The sequence below is a fragment of the Macaca thibetana genome, chromosome 1, assembly GCF_024542745.1.
Source record: "Macaca thibetana thibetana isolate TM-01 chromosome 1, ASM2454274v1, whole genome shotgun sequence".
NCBI lineage: Eukaryota > Metazoa > Chordata > Mammalia > Primates > Cercopithecidae > Macaca > Macaca thibetana.
The window spans coordinates 142,902,875-142,925,169 of NC_065578.1; the positions used below are offsets into that span (position 1 = coordinate 142,902,875).

Consider the following 22,295-nt stretch of genomic DNA (forward strand, 5'->3'; position numbering starts at 1 on the left):
TGTCTCGAAAAAAAAAAAAAAATGCTAACATTCTAGAAGATAATAAAGTACCCTCAAGAAATATGCTAAAATGGTACTTTTAGTAGTATGTAGTGTTCAAGATTATAGTTTATTTAAATAAACTCCTACTCATGAAATGTGACTTGTAAGCAAAGTTTTAAGCAGAATTCATGATAGCTATTATATTAATTAAAAAGTCAACTTTTGCTTACAATCTTGAATTTCAGTTCAGATAATGTGGTTAATAGATGTGGAATGTTGTTTTTGTTTTCTATTTTAAAGGACTTGGCTGTGTTACTAAGGCTTGATGAAAAAGAACTACTTAAGCTCCAGGCATTACTAGAGAAGTATAAGCAAGAGAACACCAGGACAAATGTTCGATTTTCTGATGATAAAGATGGTGTGTTGCCTGTAAAAACATTCTTGGAATATTTAGAATATGAAAAGGATGTGCTCAATGTAAAGAAGATAAGTGAAGAGGAGTATGTGGCTTTAGGTAGGTAAAATTATACACTGGTCTTTGTATCCGTCTTCTTTTAGAAGAAAACGTGGTGGGAACATATAGCATCTCAGGAGATTCTGTTTGTTTTGAAATTTAAATAATGAAAGTATTTAATGTACTGTATTTTTTGGCCAACAAAAGACACTCTGGTCGATAGGTTGTTTTAATAAGTATATTAAAGAGACAATATCAGATCATGATTTGCTTTCTGCTTTAATAAATCAAGCAAATTGAACCATTAATTTCTCTTCCTTCATAATGTTTTGTTTCTCTGGAATTCCAGATTGTGATTCAATAAGATTGTTAGTCCAAATGGTAAGTAGTCATTGATTAATGTGCTTTGTTTTTGTTCTACCAGGTAGTTTCTTTTTTTGGAAGTGTTTGCATGGAGAAAGCTCCACTGAGGATATGTGTCACACTTTGGAGTCGGCTGGACTTAGCCCTCAGCTGTTGTTGGTAAGGTGTTTTTGGTTGCTGGTTGCTGTTCTTCCTTGTGAATGTCACCCAGAAGTGTCAATCTTCTTTTTTTTTTTTTTTTTAACTGTTGTCTTTTAGGTTATCATAGAATGTCCATGAAAACTTTCTAAAAATGATCAAAGAAATTTTTAATCACCATATTTAATAGAGTAATATTATTTTATTTTTCTTATACCCTGTAAATTTTTTTTCTTTTACTTTGAGAGAGAAAGTGTCTTGCTCTGTCACCCAGGCTGGAGTACAGTGGTGTGATCGTAGCTCACTGCGGCCCCAACCTCCTGGGCTCAAGCCATCCTCCCATCTCAGCCTTCTGAGTAGCTGAGGCTACAGGCGCATGCCATTGTGCTGGCCAATTTTTTTTTTTTTTACTTTTGTAGAGATGGGGGTCTCGCTATGTTGCCCAGGCTGTCTGAAACTCCTGGCTGAAGCAATCCTCCCTGCTTGACCACTCAAAGCTTTTGGATTACAGACAAGAACCACCGTGCCTGGCCAATTTTCTATAAATGTTAACAAGCATATTCTATAGTTGGCCTAAGATAAGTTTAGAATCTGTATGCACACATCTATATGCATGCATTTACAATAGAATTGGATCATCAGTAAAAAACTGTCATGTTACGATGGAAAAGATCTTAAAAACAAAATAAACTTCCCTTAAAGCAATGTGGAATTGTTATCAAACATTTTCAAACTTTGAATATATATTATAATGTAATCTCAATTATAATAAATATAAAACAAAAGAATCATCCAAGGAGAAGATACAACACTAGATTTTTGCCCTTTCTGAAAAAATCAAGGAAAGTTACCCCATCCTCCTTGTTCTTCTTTGCTCTTACCTATCTCCTATACATGCATGCCAACACAGCTGTCCCTCAGCACCCATGAAAGATTGGTTCCAGGAACCTCCCCCTCCAATACCAAAATCCATGGATACAGAAGGTCCTGATATAAAATGGTGTAATAAAAAATTAGCCAAGCATGGTGGCATGTCCCTGTATTCCCAGCTACTCAAGAGGCTGAGGCATGAGGATCCCTTGAATCAGGGAGGTCAAGGATGCGCTGATTGCACCTCTGCACTCCAGCCTAGGTGACAGAGTGAGACCCTAGCTCTAAAAAAACAAAAAAGTGGTAATTGCATGTAACCTGTGCACATCTCCCGTATACCTTAAATCATATCTAGATAAGTTTTAATACCTTATGCAATGTAAATGCTGTGTAAATTATTGTTAAACCTACTGAGGGAATAATGACAAGAAAAAGTCTGTATGTGTTCAGTATAGATGGAACTGTCCATCTTTTTTTTTCTGAATACTTTTGACTTACAGTTGATTAAATCCACAGATGTGGAATGCATGGATACAGAGCGCCAACTGCATACTCTTTCACACACCCCCATTCACATGTTATATTTTGGCCAGGATTTGGGCATCCTACCTCTGTGAGCTTGTTGACGGTTTAATGTGTTGTTTTTATTTTGTATGTGTCTGATTTTGGTATCTGGGTAATGCTGGCCTCATAGAATGAGTTTGGAAGTATTCCCTCCTCTTCAGTGTTGTGAAATAGTTTGAGTATAATTGATATTAGTTCTTCTTTGAATGTTTGAAAGAATTCAGCAGGAAATTCATTAGATCTGGGCTTTTCTGTTATGGGAGACTTTTATGACTGCTTCCATCTCATTACTTATTACTGGTTTGTTGAGGTTTTCTGTTTCTCTACGGCTGGTTGGCATAAAGCTGTTCATAATAGTCTCTAATGATCTGTGTTTCTAATGATGTGTTTCTGTGGTATCAATTGTAATGTTTTCTTTTTTTCTCTGATTTTATTTATTTGAGTCTTTTCTCTTTTTTTCTTAGTCTAACTAAAGGTTTATTGATTTTGTTCATCTTTTTTAATAAAACACTTTTTTGTTGATCTTTTGTAATTTTTTTAGTCTCAATTTCATTTATTTCTGCTTGATCTTTTTACTTCTTTTACTAATTTTTAGGTCGGTTCTTTTCTAGTTTCTTGAGGTGCCTTGTTAGATTGTTTATTTGGAGTCTTTTGTTGAGGTGTTTATTGTCTATAGACTTCCCTTTTTTTTTTTTTTTTTTTGAGACTCTGTCACCAGGCTCGCTCTGTCACCAGGCTGGAGTGCAGTGATGTGATCTTGGCTCACTGCAACTTCCGCCTCCTGGGTTCAAGTAATTCTCCTACCTCAGCCTCCTGAGTAGCTGGGACTACAGGCATGCGCCACCCCTAGCTAATTTTTGTATTTTTAGTAGAGATAGGGTTTCACAGTGTTGGCCAGGATGGTCTCAATCTCTTGACCTCGTGATCTGCCTGCCTTGGCCTCCCAAAGTGCTGGGATTACAGGCGTGAGCCACCACACCTGACCAACTTCCCTCTTAGCACTCCTTTTGCTGCATCCCATTTTTATTTTTTTCAAGAAATTTTTAAATTTTATTTTTAGTTGCTTCCTTGCCTCATTGACTGTTCAGGAGCATGTTGTTTAATATCTGTATTTGTGCAGTTTCCAAAGTCCCTCTTGTTACTGATTTCTAGTTTTATTCTATTGTCAGATAAATACTTCATATGATTTTGACTTTTTAAAATTTGTTGAGAATTGTTTTGTGGCTAACATATGGTCTGTCCCGGAGAATGTTTTATGTGCTGATGAAAAGAATGTGTGTTCTGCAGCAGCAAACGAAATGTTCTATAAATGTCTATTAGGTCTATATGGTCTAGTATATAGTTTAACTCTGATCTTTCTTTGTTGATGTTCTACCTGGAAGATCTGTCCATTCCTGAAAGTGAGGTCAAAGACCTCTGTTATTACTGTATTGAAGTCTGTCTCTCCCTTTAGATCTATTAATATTTGCTTTATATATTTGAGTGCTCCATTGTTGGGTGCATATGTACTTACTATTGTTAGATCTGGCTGATTTGACTCTTGATTCTTTTATCACTGTATAATTACCATCTTTGTCTCTTTTTTTTTTTTTTTTTTTTGAGACAGAGTCTCACTGTTGCCCAGGTGGGAGTGTAGTGTCATGATCTCGGCTCACTGCAACATCTACCTCCCAGGTTCAAGTTATTATCTTGCCTCAGCCTCCCCTTCATCTCTTTTTATAGTTTTCAACTTAAAATGTATTCTATCTGATATATGTGCAGCGTCTCCTGCTCTTTTTTGGTTTTAATTTTTATGGAATATCTTTTTCCATTCCTTCACTTTCAGTCTGTTTGGCTTTATAGGTGAAGTGAGCTTCTTGTATGCGGTATACATTTGTATGTTGTTTTTTAATCCATTCAGTCCCTCTGTGTCTTTTTTTAATTATTATTCCTGGGCCTAAGCTATTCTCTCATCTCAGCCTTCCAGTCAGCCAGGACTATAGGTGCATACCACTGTGCCCAGCTCACTCTGTGTCTTTTAATTGGAGAATTCAGACCACTTACATTCAGTGTTGTTATTGATTGGTAAGGTCTTACTACTGCCATTTGTTACTTGTTTATTAGTTGCTGTGTAACTCCTCTCTTTTTTCTGTCTTTTATGGTTAAGTGATTTCCTCTTATAGTATGTTTCAATTCATTGCTTTTGATTTTAGTGTATCTATTGTAGGCTTTGCACTGTGATTACAATGAGGCTTACAAAAAAAAATCTAGTTACAACAAGAATTTGATACCAACTTAACTTTGATTGCAAAACAGCAAAACCAACAAACCATAAAAAGAAAACCTATACACATTAACTCTCTTCTCCCCCCATTTTAGCATTTTTGATGTCATCATTTTATGTTATTTATGTTGTCTCTTAACAAATTGTCCTTTTTTTGATAGTTTTTTCTTTTAGTCTTCTTACTAAAGATACACGTGGTTTAAACACCACGATTACAATATTAGTACAACAACCACATTAGCATAATTTTCTTTCAGTTTGGAGAACTCCCTTTAGTGTCTAAGAAATCACACATTTCTTACAGGATAGGTCTGATAGCAATACATTCCCTTAGCTTTCGTTTGTCTCGGGAAATCTTTTATTTCCCTTTTTCATTTTTGAGGAATAACTTCACCACACACAGTATTTTTAGGTGGCATTTTTTTCCTTCAACATTCTGAACATATTGTCCCACTCCCTCTTGGCCTGTGAGGTTTCTGTTGAGAAATCTGCTACCAAGCATATTGGATCTGTCTTATACATTATTTGCTTCTATTCTCTTGCTGTTTTCTAAATTCTCTCTGTCTTTGACCTTTATGAGTTTGTAAATTAGAGTGTTCTTGTTTGAGTTAACTCGGATCGGTGACCCTTGACCTTCCTGTACCTGTATATTCTGGTTTGGAAACTTTTCTGTTATTACTTATTTGAGTGAACTTTCTACTCCTTTGTCTTTCTCAGTTCTCTCTTTAACTCCAATAACCCCGATATTTGCTCTTTTGAGGTTGTTTTATAGATCCTATAGGTCTTGTTCATTCCTTTTTATTCATTTCATTTCTTTCTTCTCCTCTAGCTATGTATTTTCAAATAGTCTATCAACGAATTCACTGATTCTTTCTTCTGTTTGATCAATTCTGCTATTGATGTTCTCTATTGCATTTTTCATTTTATTTATTTTCAGCTCCAACGTTTCTATTTGATTTTTTTCATTTGTATTTCAGTCTTTTAAAAATTTCTCTGATAAATTTTTGAATAGATTGTGTGTGTTTTCTTAGAATTTGTTGAGCTTCCTTAAACAGCTATTTTGAATTCTTTGTTAGAGATATCACGCATCTCCCTCACTTTAGGTTCTGTCTCTGGTGCCTTATTTTGTCCATTTGGTGACGTCATGTTTCCCTGAATGTTCTTGATGCTTGTGGAAGTACAATGGTATTGTACATTGATATATTAGGTATCTACTTTAGTCTTCACAGTCTGGCTTTGTTTGTACTTGACCTTCCTCAGAGGGCCTTCCAGGGATTCTAAGCTGACTGACTGTTTTGTTCCCTGAGCTTGTGACCCTTGCAGCACTAGACAACACTCTAAGCCCAGGCTTGCTGCAGGTCTCTGAAGAGCTCTGAGGTTTATGTGGCTTTCCAGCCTTCATGGACTGGGGAAAGACCTAAGGAGGGTGCTGAGGCTATGTGGGAATGCTGGCCAGGGACCTGGGTCCAGAAGACTGTCCTGGTGGCCCAGACAGGTGTGCATCCCAGCAGGTCTCTGCACAGGTGGATGGGTCTCCAGCTGCAGTGAGAGGGAGTAGAAGTGAGACTGGACCTCTTTAGGATGTGTGAAAAGGAGGTTGGCAGGCCTGTTTTGTTGGCCCAGATGGTTATGTGTTGCCCAGCAGGTTCCTGCACAAGTGAGATAATTCCTCAACTGCAACAGGAGGGGCTTGAGCTGAGACTGGGCCCTCTCGGGATCAGCTGTGGGAATGGAGGCTGAAGTGTCTCATGTTGGCTCAGAGAGGCATGTGTCTTCAGCAAGTTCCTGTGCAGATAGGATAGTTCTCCAGCTGCAGTGAGGGGGCCCTGAGGGGGATCTGCTGAGACAGAGGCTGGTGAGCCTGTCAGGGAGGCTCTGATTCCTGGGCTGAGAGATATGGGTGAGTCTCCCTCTGGGTCCTTATGCAAGCAACTCTGAGCTGGGACCTCAGCTAAGGAAGGTGAGGGCAGCACTGCAAGGCTACTTTCCAGCCCACTGCTGAGACCAGAGCTAGCGGGCAGACTAGCCTTTCTGCCAAAACACTAGTGTAAGCAGTTCCTTCTGGACCCCATGGCAAATGGTTTTGGTGGCAGGATCATGGGCAAACAGGGAAGTAGCCAGTCCCCTTGTGGGGATTGAGCTGTTTCTGGGCTTCAGTCTGGAAGTCAGTTCAGGGGTACAGATCAAACACCTTATTGTGAGAGAATGTAAGTAGGTTACCTTCTATTACCATCTTGGTGGCCTCAAGGTTTCTGTTACTCAAAATCTATCATTTAGACATCATCTGGTTATATGTCAATATACAACATTTTTATGTATGAGATAATGGTAACATTTTAATATGTGAATTCATAAATATATTATGAATAATGTAATGTGGCATTCTTTGTTGTGACTGTTGGAATATCTTCTTTTGCATTTACTAATTATGGAGGTAGTTACTTTATACACTGGACTGTCTTCTCCTGTTTTATGTGTCCATATATGTGTTTCTATGTGGTAACTTAATTTATCTCTGTATTCACTTCTTTATTTTTCTTCTTTCATCTTAATGTTTCCTACAGTTTAAAATATCTTTATATTGCTTATAAGTGATTCTAAAATTGTATCATTATATTCTGATAGTTTCTTTGGCATCCTCTATTTTATACTGATATCCTATATACAAACAAAAGCTTGACTGTTTGGAATGTTTAATGTTTACAGAAAACAGGAAAAACACACTCTCGGTGATAAACAGAGATTACCTGGAGGGTGAGAAATAGAAGGAGGTAACCTAGGGAGAAATAAGAAGGAAATTTAAGCAGAACAGGTTTTTTGTTTGTTTCAGAATTTTATTACAAGTGATGTTGGGTAGAGAAGAGGTTGGTTGGAGAGAAAAGCAGAATTCATAGTGTGAAGAGAAGTCCAAGGCATGGCATTTAGGTTTTTTGGCTGCCTTAATCTAAAATAACCTTCTGACTGCCAATTTTGATGAGCATTTTGAAACTTTGTTGTTGATGGGGAAATGAACAAAGCTTTAAGAGGCATTAAATCTATAGGTATGTTTAGAAATCTGGTATACTGGCTGGGCGCGGTGGCTCACACCTGTAATTCCAGCACTTTGGGAGGCCAAGGTGGGCGAATCAGGTCAGGAGTTCTAGACCAGCCTGGCCAACATGGTGAAACCCTTCTCTACTAAAAATACAAAAATTAGCTGGGCATGGTGGCTCGTGCCTGTAATCCAAGCTACTCGGAAGGCTGAGGCAGGAGAACCACTTGAATCTCGGAGGCGGAGGTTGTCGTGAGCCAAGATCGTGCCACTGCACTCCAGCCTGGATCACAGAGGGAGACTCCATCTCAAAAAAAAGAAAAGAAAAGAAATCTGATGCCCTTTAATAATAGACCCAGATCATACATTTTGTACGTAAAATTTATCAAAGTGAATCTAGTGGCAACTTAATGGTGAGCCTAAAATGTAAAATAAATTCTGCCCTCCCCCCACGTTTCTTTTCCATCTGCTTCCCAGTATACATGCACATAAAACAGCGAGACAGAGTTATTTTTGATTGAGTATAGAGTGTCTTTGTTAACTATATAGGCAACCATTTTTTAGCCTACCTAGTTGTGAAAAGCATCAGGTTATGGAGGTTAAGGGGAAGTCTAGCAGAGAGGAGATTCCCCCGATAAATAAACTAAGGTCATGCTGAATTTTGTTAGTTAAACAGGATATTGGGTTGCAAGTGGAAGGAACATGGTGTAATATGATCCCATTGTTGTGACAGTAAATCCCCGTTATCCTCCCTCGAACATACTCTGTATGTATCTGTACATATAAAGCTGTTAATGACTTGGAGCATAGTAACCTTTATATAACCATTAGCATTTATTGTTAACATTGTCATTATTTATGAGCATGGAAGATATATTTTTTTAAAAAAGGTTTCTAATGGGTACAAAAAATAGAATGAGTAAGACCTATTTGATAGCACAACAGGGTGACTGTAGACAGTAATAACTGTACATCTTAAAATAGCTTAAAGAATGTAATTGGATTGTGTGCAACTCAGTGGGTAAATGCTTGAGGGGATGGATACCCCATTGTTCATGATATGCTTATTTCATGTTGCATTACTTGTATCAAAACATATCATGTACCCCATACAAATATACACCCACCTACTATGTACCTACAAAAAGTTTTTTAAAGGTTGTCTGTGTGGGATGAGGTTAAAAGGGAGCTGGTATGAAGAGGCCCTTGGAAGGAAAATTAGACCAAAAAAGGAAAAAAAATAGAAGGCATTGAAGAGTGTGTGTGTGTATATATATATGTGTGGTTTCATATGTGTAAAAATTAAATGTATGTATAAATTTATATATACATGTATATATCCTTATACACATGAACATTTTTAAAGGGGGAGAAAAGAAAATATGCATGTTATTAATAGAATCAGGCAGGTTTATTTTCAAATTTTAGTTCTTTTTTTTTTTTTTTTTTTTTCTGTAAATTTACCTGAGATCTGATAAACATGGATCCAATTTTAGTTCTTTTCTTTTTTTCTTTTTGAAAAGAAAGACTGGAGTGCAGTGGCACAATCTCATCTCACTGCAACCTCTGCCTCCTGGGTTCAGGTGATTCTCCTGCCTTAGCCTCCCAAGTAGCTGGGACTACAGGCACCTGTTACCACGCCCAGCTAATTTTTTGTATTTTTAGTAGAGATGGGGTTTCACCATGTTAGCCAGGATGGTCTCGATCTCCTGACCTCATGATCTGCCGCCTCGGCCTCCCAAAGTGCAAGGATTACAGGCGTGTCAATTTTAGTTCTAACTCATTAACTGTAGTGCTGGACAAGTTAGTTTTCCCATATGAGCTTATTTCATCATTTCTGAAATCTGGATCATCATCCCTGCCACAGAAGTTGTTAGGATAAAATGAGGTGATGTGCATGTCACGTACTTATCACAGCTCCTGGCCCTGAGTTGTCCTCATAAATTCACTTCCTTCATGAGCTTCTTCTCCTTCAACTCTTTACCCTCCTTAATTTTTGAAAACTATTTGAAATAATTCGTTTAAACTAACAGTCTTTTAATTTAGAGCTATTTTCACATAAAAGTATTGCAGTATTATAATTAATCAAGGCCTTTCAGAGGTACCAGTACTAACAGATGTAACACTATTTCATTAAACTTCATTATCCCAGAATTGTCTGTGAACCAATTTTATAAATCTTAAAAAAATTTCAGCTTCAAGTAGGTATGCTATGCTGGTTTACAGCCATTTTAAAAGTCACTTATGTTGACTTAAGTTTTTTGTTTAAAGTCTGTTTTTTCATAACTTATTAGTGATTTAAAAATTGGAGTTTGATACATTTATATATTGTTCCTCACTGCCACATCTGCAATACCTTTGTACGGCCAAGGCAAGGCTAAGATCCACAGCTCCAGATCCTACCTCTCTCCTGTCAAAACCTACAGCCAAGTGATACCTCGTTAATCAGCAGCAAATCTATGCTCACGTAGTAGTAACTCCTATCTGGTAATGTGCTCCTTAATAGAGATTTGGATTGGAAGGCAATGCTTAACCCAAAGAAGAGCTGGAAACAGTGAAGTTTAAATATACAACAGGTTATAGAGAATCTCCTAGATAGACAAGGGACCTCATTCTCCCTCTCACATTACATGATACAGCAAGCAACTGCTTATTTTTTCACCTCAAGAAGCTGCATCATCCATATGCATGCATCTGCTGTCTAGGAAAGTGTAAGATTTTTCTATGTTAAATTTTTTTTTTAGACTGAAAAAGATTTAAATTTGATTTCAGTCTCTGCTCCTGAGTGTTTGGCTTTCGAAGGAAAAGGATATTTTGGATAAACCACAGTCAGTCTGCTGTCTTCATACCATGCTGTCCCTCCTGAGCAAGATGAAAGGTAAACAAAGTTTGTTGCTCCTGTAAACAAAGTTTCATGTTTGAAATGTCACAAAAAGATGGGAGAGTAGATAGGATCCCTTAACAGAAGGAGTCTATAGTATACAAAACATTTCACCATAGAGATTCCTTTATGTATTAATAGAATACTTTTAATGCATTTGACTTATGCTTTAATTTATGAAATTTTATATTTTGTATCATCATAAAAAAACATGATTTGAACAATACATGTTAACTCAGTAAGGCAAATGGAATGGTCTTAGGGGAGGTAATGTTTTTCTTGTTATTTTTTGTATGATTATCAGAATATTAATCTATTAAAATACTCAATAGTTTTAAATAATGATGAAATATTCCAAATAAAGATTTAATATTGATTGAGAACAAAGATGACTAAAAGCGCATAAATAAATGGAATAGAAATGTTCTGAATAAAATAGAGTGTTAGACTTCCACTTCACTGAGAAATATAAAAATATATCAGTAGGGAACTTAGTTTTAACATTATGTTTAACATAAATGGTTAGTCCCAAAAAATTGACAGGGTAAGAGTTTATTTTTCAGTTTTCTCCTATCTCCCTATCCCTATAGTGGCCATCGATGAGACCTGGGATTCTCAGTCTGTGTCCCCATGGTGGCAGCAGATGCGCACAGCCTGTATTCAGTCTGAGAACAATGGAGCTGCTCTGTTGTCTGCACATGTTGGGCATTCTGTTGCTGCACAGATATCAAACAACATGACAGAGAAAAAAGTAAGTGGGTAAAGGTATGGTTTTCATCTGTACACATCCAGTAGGCTAAGGGGATGCTTTCCTTTTCTGGGGTTTTTTAAGGGGTTTTTTGGAGCGGGGAGAGGGATGAGAGGTGCTCCCCTTAATTTGACGCCATGGTTGACGCCATGGATACTTGAATTTAGCAGTTGCCACATGACAGTATCCTACTGTGTTTTTTTCTCATCTCTTGAGGACTCACATTTCCTTTACAGCTCATGGTAGATCAAATAATTTTTCCCAGGGGGTGTTATGTTAATTTGGATGAGACACCAAATAGATCTGTGGAGATTCACATCATTGTTGTTTATAGGCTAAATTTAATATTGCCTGCTTGCAATGTTCATTATGATGGAGAGAGATGAGATTTCAGATTTTTTTTTTAGGTTGAAGAGTGCATTCTGAAGAGATAGAAGTTTTTTGATGGTAGTGCTAGACAAAACTGTGGCCCTTGCCAAAGATGGCCCAGAAAACTTTGAAATGTACACTGGTTGAATCAGGGCCATTAGTGCAGGACTCCTTATAAATATCTGAACTCACCATCCTTGCCTATGAGTTTCCAGTCTACTCCTGACCCTCATGTTTCATCCAGCCAAGTAGTAATATTTGGGAAATAGCATTTATGTGTTGCTTTGTGATGTATCCTCAGTATCCATCAGCTTTCAAGTTAAAAGCTCATTCAAGTTAATATTGATTCAGAATCTTTGGCAGAGAATCACCAGTGCATTTTTTATTAGTTTTCTCAAACAGTTTTGGGTGCTGATTCAGAGGCCCTCACTGATTCCTGGGAGGCACTTTCTCTTGACACTGAGTACTGGAAACTCCTTCTGAAACAGCTGGAGGATTGTCTCATACTTCAGACTCTGCTTCACAGCAAAGGGAACACTCAGACCTCCAAAGTATCATCACTGCAGGCTGAGCCACTTCCAAGGCTTTCTGTTAAAAAGTTATTAGAAGGAGGAAAAGGTAAGCTGAAGTTTATTTGAGCATTTACATCCATATTGTTATGTTACGAGGGTTTCTTTTAATAGAAACGACGGAAAGAATAGAGAAAGAAAAATACACTCAGATTTAAAAAATAACAATAACCTTCTGTATAATTCCTCTAAATTAATTTTCTCTAAAGTCTCATTTGGTCAGTTCCATGCTCAGGAACTGCTAGGTGCTTCCCTCGGCCTAAGAAAATTGGCAGTGATTCTCAAAGAGTGGTCAGAGGACCTCAGGAGTCCTCCTTTTTTCACTTACATGTCTGTATGAGGCCAGATTTTATTTATTTATTTATTTATTTATTTATTAATTATACTTTAAGTTCTGGGATATACGTGCAGAACATGCAGGTTTGTTACATAGGTATACATGTGCCATGGTGGTTTGCTGCACCCATCAACCTGTCATCTACATTAGGTATTTCTCCTAATGCTGTCCCTTCCCTAGCCCCCCACCCCACCACAGGCCCTGGTGTGTGATGTTCCCCTCCCTGTGTCCATGTGTTCTCATTGTTCCACTCCCACTTATGAGTGAGAACATGCAGCGTTTGGTTTCCTGTTCCTATGTTAGTTTGCTGAGAATGATGGTTTCCAGCTTCATCCATGTCTCTGCAAAGGACATGAACTCATCCTTTTTTGTGGTTGCATAGTATTCCATGGCGTGTATGTGCCACATTTTCTTTATCCAGTCTATCATTGATAGACATTAGGGTTGGTTCCAAGTCTTTGCTATTGTGAATAATGCTGCAATAAACATACGTGTGCATGTGTCTTTATAGTAAAATGATTTATAATCCTTTGGGTATATACCCAGTAATGGGATTACTGGTCAAATGTAATTATTTTCATAAAATATTAGCATGTAATCAGTTTATTATTTTCATTTCAAAATGGACTAATAAAATATTTTTTATTTATCAGTTTTAATTTTTAGTACCATAAAGACTGACAGCTGTAACTCATAAACCAAAGTTCTTTGGGATTGCCAGTAATTTTAAGGGGATCATGAGATAGTAAGTTCAAGAATTGCCTGAACAAAGCATAAACTCTTAAACTTACTCTCCAATAACTTTTGACTTTGAATCCGACTGATTTTTCTATTTCTTTCTCATTTGCTTCCTAGACTTTAGTTAAAATGAAGCATCCATGTGCTTCCTGTCTTAGATCTGGGCCTATCCTCTTCCCTTTCCCTGCCTCTCTCACTCATGGATATCGAAATCTTACTCATCTTTCAAGGTCCAGCTCAAATGCTTCTCCTCCAGGAAACCTTTCACGATTCACTAACTGCAGATTTTCTCTTCTTCCTCCTAATATCCACAAAATGTTATTCCTCTGTTGTGAAGCATCACTTTCTGCTGTCCTGGAGTCATTTGGGTTCCTGTGCTGATATCTTGCAGGAACATAAACATCTTACATTTTTAGTTGTCTTTGAGGGCTCACACTTGTATCAGCAGCTCTTTTAGGCATTTGATACTGGAAGGACTGTATGTGAGGTTTATAAATACCCACATATTTATAGATTTTTAGTTTACTTGTTTTCTCATTCTTTATAAAACTCATGACCTTTTTTTTATTGCAAACTCACCACACTTCATGTTGCCACCTAGTGAAGGGGTAAGGATGCCGTTTGAATATTAACCTAAGCAATGGAATCAGGGGCTTAATTCTGGAATGAGAATTTTCCAATGATTTAGAAGCCAAACATAAGAAATTAGATCACCCAGCATATTGCTCACATTTATTTTCACTGACAATTGTGAATTTACTGTGAGGCATTCTTTTTGTGGAAAGGTTTTTATCTGAATCAAAAGATGAGGAAAGACTGAGAAAGTTTTGGTAAACAATAGAAGTATAATTTGTTTTCAATAATAAACAGTGCTCTTTAAACATCTGGAACATTTTTCAGCATGTGTTTACAATTTTTTGTACTATATTGATGACTGAAACATGATATAGTATAATGCTGTTGATTAGCTATGGCTAAATTAGGCCCATAAATATTGCATATAGGCAAATTAGTTGATTATTAAAAGTAATAGGGCTGGGCACGGTGGCACATGCCTGTAATCCCAGCACTTTGGGAGGCTGAGGCAGGTGGATCACCTGATGTCAAGAGTTCATGACCAGCTTGACTAACATGGTGAAACCCTGTCTCTACTAAATACAAAAAATTTAGCCAGGTATGGTGGCACATGCCTGTAATCCAAGCTACTTGGGAGGCCGAGACAGGAGAATCCCTTGTACCTGGGAGGTGGAGGATGCAGTGAGCTGAGATTGCGCCATTGCATCCCAGCCTGGACAACAAGAGCAAAACTCTGTCTCCAAAAAAAAAAAAAAAGTAATATTTATCGGCTGCGGTGGCTCATGCCTATAATCCTAGCACTTTGGGAGTCTGAGGCAGGCGGATCACCTGAGGTCAGAAGCTCGAGACCAGCCAGGCCAACATGGCAAAACCCCATCTCTACTAAAAGTACAAAAAAATTACCTGGGCGTGGTGGCATGTGCCTGTAATCCCAGCTGCTTGGGAGGCTGAGGCAGGAGAAACGCTTGAACCTGGGAAGCGGAGGTTGCAGTGAGCCGAGATCGAACCACTACACTATAGCCTAGGCAACAAAGCATGACTCCATCTCAAAAAAAAAAAAAAAAAAGTAATATTATATTGGTCTTAGGAGCCTAGACAAGTGTCATTCTAACCAATCTGTTTTCACTTATAATTGAAGTAAAAGTGTTTTAAGGATATATTAATTTTTTTGTCTCCTGTAAAGTGTATTTTAAATTTTTGAACATAGAAAGCAAATGGTATACAGACATATGCTTGTGCATTTATATTTATGTAACATTTTCTGAGAGTATAAGGATGCCCTGACATCGTAAATATCCCGCTTGTTGCCCTCACAAGTTGCGTGGTAGGTAGGAACACTGCTGTAAATCTCAGGGCTTTTTCGGGTCACCTTCAGGCTCAGAAATAAATGTGTTGCTTAGATTTCTTTGTAAGGAAATTGGCTCCCATTGGCAAACACTGCCGTGTGTGTTGTAAATTTTTATTTTCTTCCTTGTCTCCAAACTATAGGTGGCATTGCAGACAGTGTAGCCAAGTGGATATTTAAACAGGACTTCAGCCCTGAAGTATTAAAACTGGCTAATGAAGAAAGAGATGCAGAAAACCCAGATGAACCCAAAGAAGGTGTTAACAGAGGTTTCCTTGAGGTATCAGAGGTGGAGATGGACTTAGGAGCCATACCAGGTGATACACCAATAATGAGAAACATGAAATCCAGAGAGGAAAGATGTGGCCGAGTGTTCATTAAGGAAAAAAATAATATCACTGCTTTCTTCTGACTTCCAGACTTACTGCATTTAGCCTATGAGCAATTTCCTTGTAGCCTTGAGCTCGATGTGTTGCACGCACATTGCTGCTGGGAGTATGTTGTTCAGTGGAATAAAGATCCAGAGGTGAGATTCTCGTTGCCTCTTTCATGTTATTTCTGCTTCTGTGTTCATGCTATTCATATGTGGGGACTGTCTAATTAAATAGCTTATGATAAACACTGGCTTTTTCCCCATTGTAATGCCTCTGTGCTAACTAGAGTAGACCTTTTTCACATATTTCCTCTTATAATCCTCCCAGTAAACCTGTGAAGTATAGATACTGTCATTATCCCCGCTCTAAAGAAGAAAATACTAGGGCTCAGAGAAGTTAAGTTTCTTCCCTGCAGACACACAGCTAAGTAAGTGTCAGGATTTAAACGTAGGGTTCTCTTTATCTAAAACCAGTGTCCTTTGCCCTACTCCCTAGTTAGGTTGTGACAAGTATATTGTTTATTTCCTTCTGAATTCCTGCATGAAATGGCATCAACCTAACAGAATATTCTTAATATTATAGTCATCATGATAAAAGTCAAGAGTGAAGGTCCTGAGATTAACCTAGTGTCTGATTGTTCAAATATGTATTTATCTGTTACTTCCGTTTGCATCAGAAGAACAAAGAGGCAGATTGTGCCCAGGGTTGACTCTAGTCCAGGGTTAGCCTTGCTGCCCTCTCAGCTCTCTGCTCAGGCGTCATTTTCTATTGCTTTTGGTAGCCACTGTTTCTACCAGGGCATTCACAGTCTAGAAGCAGCATGGGGGGAGGCCCCAAGCCTGGAGGCAGAAGGCAGAGATTTGGATCCCAGCTGAATTGCTGACAAGCTTCTGGCTCAAGAGAGCCACTGAATCTCTGGCCTGTTATTTTCTACCTCCTTCTCCCTCCTTTTTAAAATGAAGGTGCCATGATCAAATAAGATCTAAAAACATATTGTAAATATTCCTCTTTGCCAATCAGTCCTTCACTTAGACTTCCCTAGTCAGTGCCCTGGTAAATTATTCCTCTCAAATCAAAATTCTTACCTTTATCATCCTTATGTGAGGTTGTACTATTGTAGAGAACTCTCACAGATGAACTAATTCATGCTAATAGATTAATGGAAACGATACTCTTCCTTCCTCCAAAAAACTGTAATCACATATATTAAAGGAAGACATTATGGAAGTAAGTGATTTAAATAAAGGAATAGTCTTTGATCAATTAAACCTTGACCAAAAAATGATTTTAGGACAGAGGATCCTCTTAATGCCCTTCAAATCACCCTCTTCAGTTGACTACAACCTGAATGGCGATCATATATAGGCTCTCTACTTAACTGTGTTACTTTTCCATTTTATTAAAAAGGAATGTTATGTCTAGGATGAGAACATAATAATTTCTAAAATCTGAATGAATTTCAAATTCAAGTCTAAAAAAGTGGCATTTAAGAAGAAAATTCTGCTTTGTAGTATTTGTTTATAAACCAAAAGCAGCTTGCAGAGGGGGCATAGACAAAGCTGATGTCAAGCCCCATGGCTGCTACATAGAGCTTATAATCATCATAGCACACAGTTTCTGAACTCTTTGTTTCAACGTTCTCCTAAAATGAAGGCTGTAATAGTAGTTATCTCAAAAGGTTATTGCATATTTTGAGAAAATGAATGCATAGTGCCTAACATTTTGACTAGTGTTATCAGTATCATTAGTGTTGCTTACATTTAAAAGAAGTTGTTGTTTTACTAGTTTGTTTTTACCATTAAATATTCATCTTGTCCCATCCAACCACAGTCTCAGCTCCACCATTTGACACACATAATTTTATAAGGCTCAAAACAATAATATTACCTTCGGAGAAATTTCAACACAATATGTATTGGCAATGATGATATGTTTGATGATGATGTACAAGCTACAAAATTATTTAGCAGAGATCTGAATGATTTAATCAGTGTTGCATTCTGTATTTAAGTTTTAATATGTAAACTTCTTTGATTAGAAAGAGTTGAATTTCAAACATCCCATCTGATATTTCATATTTCCTTCCTGCTTTAATTGTTTTCTCTTTGGCACTTACCATTAACATACTAAATATAATATATTTACTTATGTTTATTATGTAGGTTCCTCACTAGAATTTAAACTCAATGAAGGCAAGACTTTGGGTCTGTTTTGTTCATTATGGAATCCATCATGCTTCAAATAGGGCTTGGTGCATACTAGATACTCAATAAATATGTGTTGAATGATGAATGAATGAATTGTATCTACAAAAGTAAGCTTATTGTTTTTACATCTATATGAAATTCAAGTGTTTATTGGAGAGAATATTGCTATGATATTCAAACCACAGCAAATTTGAATCCAGATGTTAGCCCATATGACCAAGGAGCTTCTAGGAATTAATCACTGTAATAGGTAATGTGAGTTGAAGAGGGACAGTTTAAGTTATCAAAAGTTATTTCTTACCCAATAATTTCATGTTATTATTGCAACATTCTTAGGTAGCTTTATGCAGAAATGTATGTAAGAAGTCTCCATTGATAATGGTAAAACCTATTAAATGATACCTCTTTTTCTTTCTCTTTTTTTTCTCCCTGTATGTAAGGAAGCACGTTTTTTTGTTAGGTCAATAGAACACTTGAAGCACATTTTTAATGCACATGTTCAAAATGGTAAGTAAACAGATGTTAGAAACATCACTGGTTGATCTAAAAGAGGCTTCCTGATTTAACAGGATGTGAATTTAAAGATTCACAACCTGTTAAATTTTTATTTGATTATCCTGCAACCTAACGTATTACTGTGTATTGGCTGAGGTGCAAGGGTCTCTTGAGCCCAGTAGTTCAAGGCTGCAGTGAGCTGTGATCACACCACTGCATCCAGCCTGGGTGACAGAGTAAGACCCTGTCTCTTAAAAAATAAAATAAAATAAATAGTACTGGCCATTTTAACTACTTGGAAAAGTGCTATTTATAAAAGGGCAAAACAACTGGTAGTAATCACCACTTCTGTTCCCCAAGCTGACTACTATTCCTGGGTGTAATTAAGACAGCTGTTCTGCATCTAGCCTTCCAAGGAAAGAGGAAATCAATGATAGAGGCAGAACAGCTGCCTTCATTACACCCTTCACAGATCGTGAAGGAAAGAGGGATGGATTTCTCAGGACTGTAATTCTTAATAAAAAATCTTGATAGCCAAAAGCCTAATAAGATTAGACTGTAGCAACTATCTTTTGCTTCTTATAATGGATGTGAAAATTCTCCATTAGCTGCCAGACCTTGGCAACTACTGATGTCTCCTTGAAAAAATATTGAACTTATAAACAGATTCCATTTAATAGATAGATGGGTTTCATTAAGGGAATTGAGGATATCAGCACTAAGCTAGTTAGTAACCTTAGTAAGTGATGAGACTTGGTGTTAGGCTGAGTAAGAGGAGATATCAACTTATGTCTCTGTGATAAATTCTGGAGAAGCTATGTATTTTTCACCTCTATCACATTCTTGCAGGTGATATGAAATCCAGTTGCAGAAATTGTAAAATGTCCCATTTTACTTGAAGAGAACTTGAAAATTACTTATTCTTCTCTTAGATCTTACCTTCATCCAATATATATATATATATATTTACCTTGACTGATTTGGAAAATATCATGTTTAGATTATTCTATCCTTACTGATAAAATTAAGTTACTGACTTCAGACTAGTATTTCTTCAAGTCAGGCCTTTACCTATTTGTATCTTTACCCACTGAGTAAGGTTCCTGGCTTCTCAAAGCCTGTGAGGGGCCCTACTCATAGATGGACTCAGCTACAAGGATAGTAATAACAGCATGAGAAATGCCATGTTTACACTGCCTAATTGACAACTGTTTCAGAAATTTAATTTTAATGCCACAGCTCAGTGAGTAGTGACAGGGTCTTGCTTTGTTACCCCAGCTGGAGTATAGTGGCGCAGTCATAGCTCACAATAGTCTTGAACTCCTGAGCTCAAGCTGTCCTATCACCTCAGCCTCCGAGTGGGACTATAGCCATGTGCCACCATGCCGAATTTGTTAAACATTTTTTCATAGAGATGGGTTCTGACCATGTTGCCCAGACTGTTTTATTATTATTATTATTATTTTGCTTTTAATACTTTTTTATATATTACTTTAGTTTGTAGTTATAGATGAAAAAAATCAATTGGCAGACATTGGGATTGTTTCTAGTGTTTGGCTGTTGGGAATAAAACTGTTCCCAACAATCTCATACATACACGTTCTGTATTCATTCCTCTAGTGTATATACCCAGCAGAATTGTTGGGTGATAGAGTAGACACATGTTTAGCTTCAGTAGCTAGCCCCCAGCAGTTTTCCCTGTGGTTTTACTAAGTTATTGTACCAGCAGTAATGCATGAGTGTTCCATTGGTTCCATATCCTAATACTTGTTATTATAATTTCAACATTGTTTTTAGCCTTTTTGGTGGTTAGGCAATGCTGTCTCACTGTGACATTGTATTTCTCTCATAACTAATGATGTAACTCTTTTCTTCATGCTTAGTGGCAATTTAGACATACTCTTACACAGCCCCGTTCTGATTCTTATTAAATCAGATTTTAAATGAAGTTAAAGATTTCAAGAACTTTATAAATATTACATAAGATATAAAAAATGGAATAAAAGTAGTCCATATAGTTTAATAAGCTTAAGAAAGACAGTAATTTGTTATGTGTAATAAAAGTGAGAATATATAAGCATTCTGTTTACTACTTCTGCTTGCTATCTAGGCATTGCACTGATGATGTGGAATACGTTCTTAGTTAAAAGATTTTCTGCTGCTACATACTTAATGGATAAGGTAAGGTAGTTTCATGTATTGACTTCTTATTTATTTGGTTCTCTTAATTGACTAATATTAGAAAGATTGCTCACATTAAGCTTTGTTAGACTATTTTTTAATTTGATAATTAGATTTTACTCATACTCAGTTAAATGTAATGCCCAGTACTGGCATTTTAATGACAGGAAGAAGAGCTCTAAATCCTCATAAAGAGACTAACATAAAAGCCTCTTAACTAAAGAGATTAGGACTGGTAGTTGATTCAAGCAAGGATTTGCATTTTATTTTAAATTAAAATGTACAAATTTACACTTGCCAATCTTTGATATAAGGCCAAGATATTTTCTTTGAATGGAGTTGATTGCAATTCTCCTTTGGTTTTCTTGCATAAACCTCACCCATAATGTATTGCCTATCATGGCTAGATCTTATTTTTTTAAAGTTGCTATGTAATCTGAGTCCAAACTTTTAGATTTCTATAATTTTTGTAGTTGCTCCCTCTGTATCAAATCCGAAAGGCCTAGGAGTTATTCTCCTCCATAAATCTTTGCAAAGCATTCAACATAGCATTCATGTAAATAGCTGCCCCTTTTTTCTCATTCATATTTCATCAGTTATTAAATTAAATTACATAATTACAGTGACATGTACAACTAGCATGAGTAGCTTTGGGAACAAGCATAACAAGTAAGCATAGAACTCAACTAGTGGGAGCAGAAGCTGCTAGCATGCCGAGAATACCAGCCTAGTCTCCAGCTGAGTGGCCAGGGGCACTAGTTCGTATGTTTTACAGGCCACTCAACAATGTAGATTAGTGTGGCATCAGATGAGTGGATGCTAAGAGAATTACCACTGTAAAGATAACATATTCTTTTAAATGTATAGTCACAGTCATTCCTGCATCATGAATAGCACCACAGCCAAGACCCAACTTTAGACCACTGCTCCCCTTGAAATTGCTCTCTTTGATGTTATTGCTAACATTTTTCTAGTTAAATCTAACCCTTCTTTCCTCTGTGCTCATCTTCCTTGACTGCTTAACTTCTTTCTTGGAACTTGCATCTTTTGGCCTTTATGATGTTGTTCACCTGTTCAGCTTCACCTCTTACCCCCTCGTCTTTTGAGAGAATAACAATAAAATGTAATTTATGTGTGTGTTACAATTTGTAGTTTCACAGCATTCTCACATCCACAATCACATTTGATCTTCACTACTTTGATTGGGGTGAAAATAGTCCTAAACCAGGAAATAGGAAATTTGTGATTGGATAAGTCTTTATTATAATGTGTTATCTCTCATGTGCCAAGACTATGCTAGGTTCTGTGGTTGAACCAATGGAAGTTACGGTCCTGGCCCTCAAAGAGCTCACAGTTTGAACACCAGGTAAACAGACAATAGGAGCTCAGAAGAGGAGGAAATAAATAGCAAAACAAGGGGAAGACTTCTGACTTAAATTTTGGTGGATGGCTATATATGAACCAGTAAAAAGTAGGTGAGAAGAAAGTGTATCCCAGCAGTCCTGGAGATACAAGGCAACTTGTTGGATTCAGAGAACTGTAAGTAGCTTAGTATGGCTGGAACATAGGCTATATTAGAAGAAAAGAAAAGCTAAGATTGAAGAATTTCCTGTGCAGGCTGTGGATTTGGATTTTCTAGTAGTATGTGTAAGCTTAGCACAGCGTCTGGCACATGTGGTAAGGGCTCACTAGACGGTAGCTATTATTTTATACTGAAGACACTGAGGCAGTTTTAAGCAGAATAATTATATATTCAAATTTGTGTTTAAAAAGATGATTCTGGCAACGGACAAAATATCTTGGGGTTGGG

The 22,295-nt window shown here is 37.1% G+C and overlaps 1 protein-coding gene across 1 annotated transcript in view; it reads left to right on the forward strand.

The window, feature by feature from the left end:
- Positions 1-22,295, forward strand: part of RAB3GAP2 (RAB3 GTPase activating non-catalytic protein subunit 2) — a 122,838-nt gene that overhangs the window by 88,411 nt on the left and 12,132 nt on the right. The window contains exons 20-28 of the mRNA XM_050761039.1: positions 283-496; positions 861-958; positions 10,438-10,543; positions 11,137-11,297; positions 12,053-12,281; positions 15,372-15,545; positions 15,648-15,754; positions 18,250-18,316; positions 20,415-20,485. Of these exons, the coding sequence (XP_050616996.1) occupies positions 283-496; positions 861-958; positions 10,438-10,543; positions 11,137-11,297; positions 12,053-12,281; positions 15,372-15,545; positions 15,648-15,754; positions 18,250-18,316; positions 20,415-20,485 (1,227 nt within the window). The remainder of the gene's footprint in view (positions 1-282; positions 497-860; positions 959-10,437; positions 10,544-11,136; positions 11,298-12,052; positions 12,282-15,371; positions 15,546-15,647; positions 15,755-18,249; positions 18,317-20,414; positions 20,486-22,295) is intronic.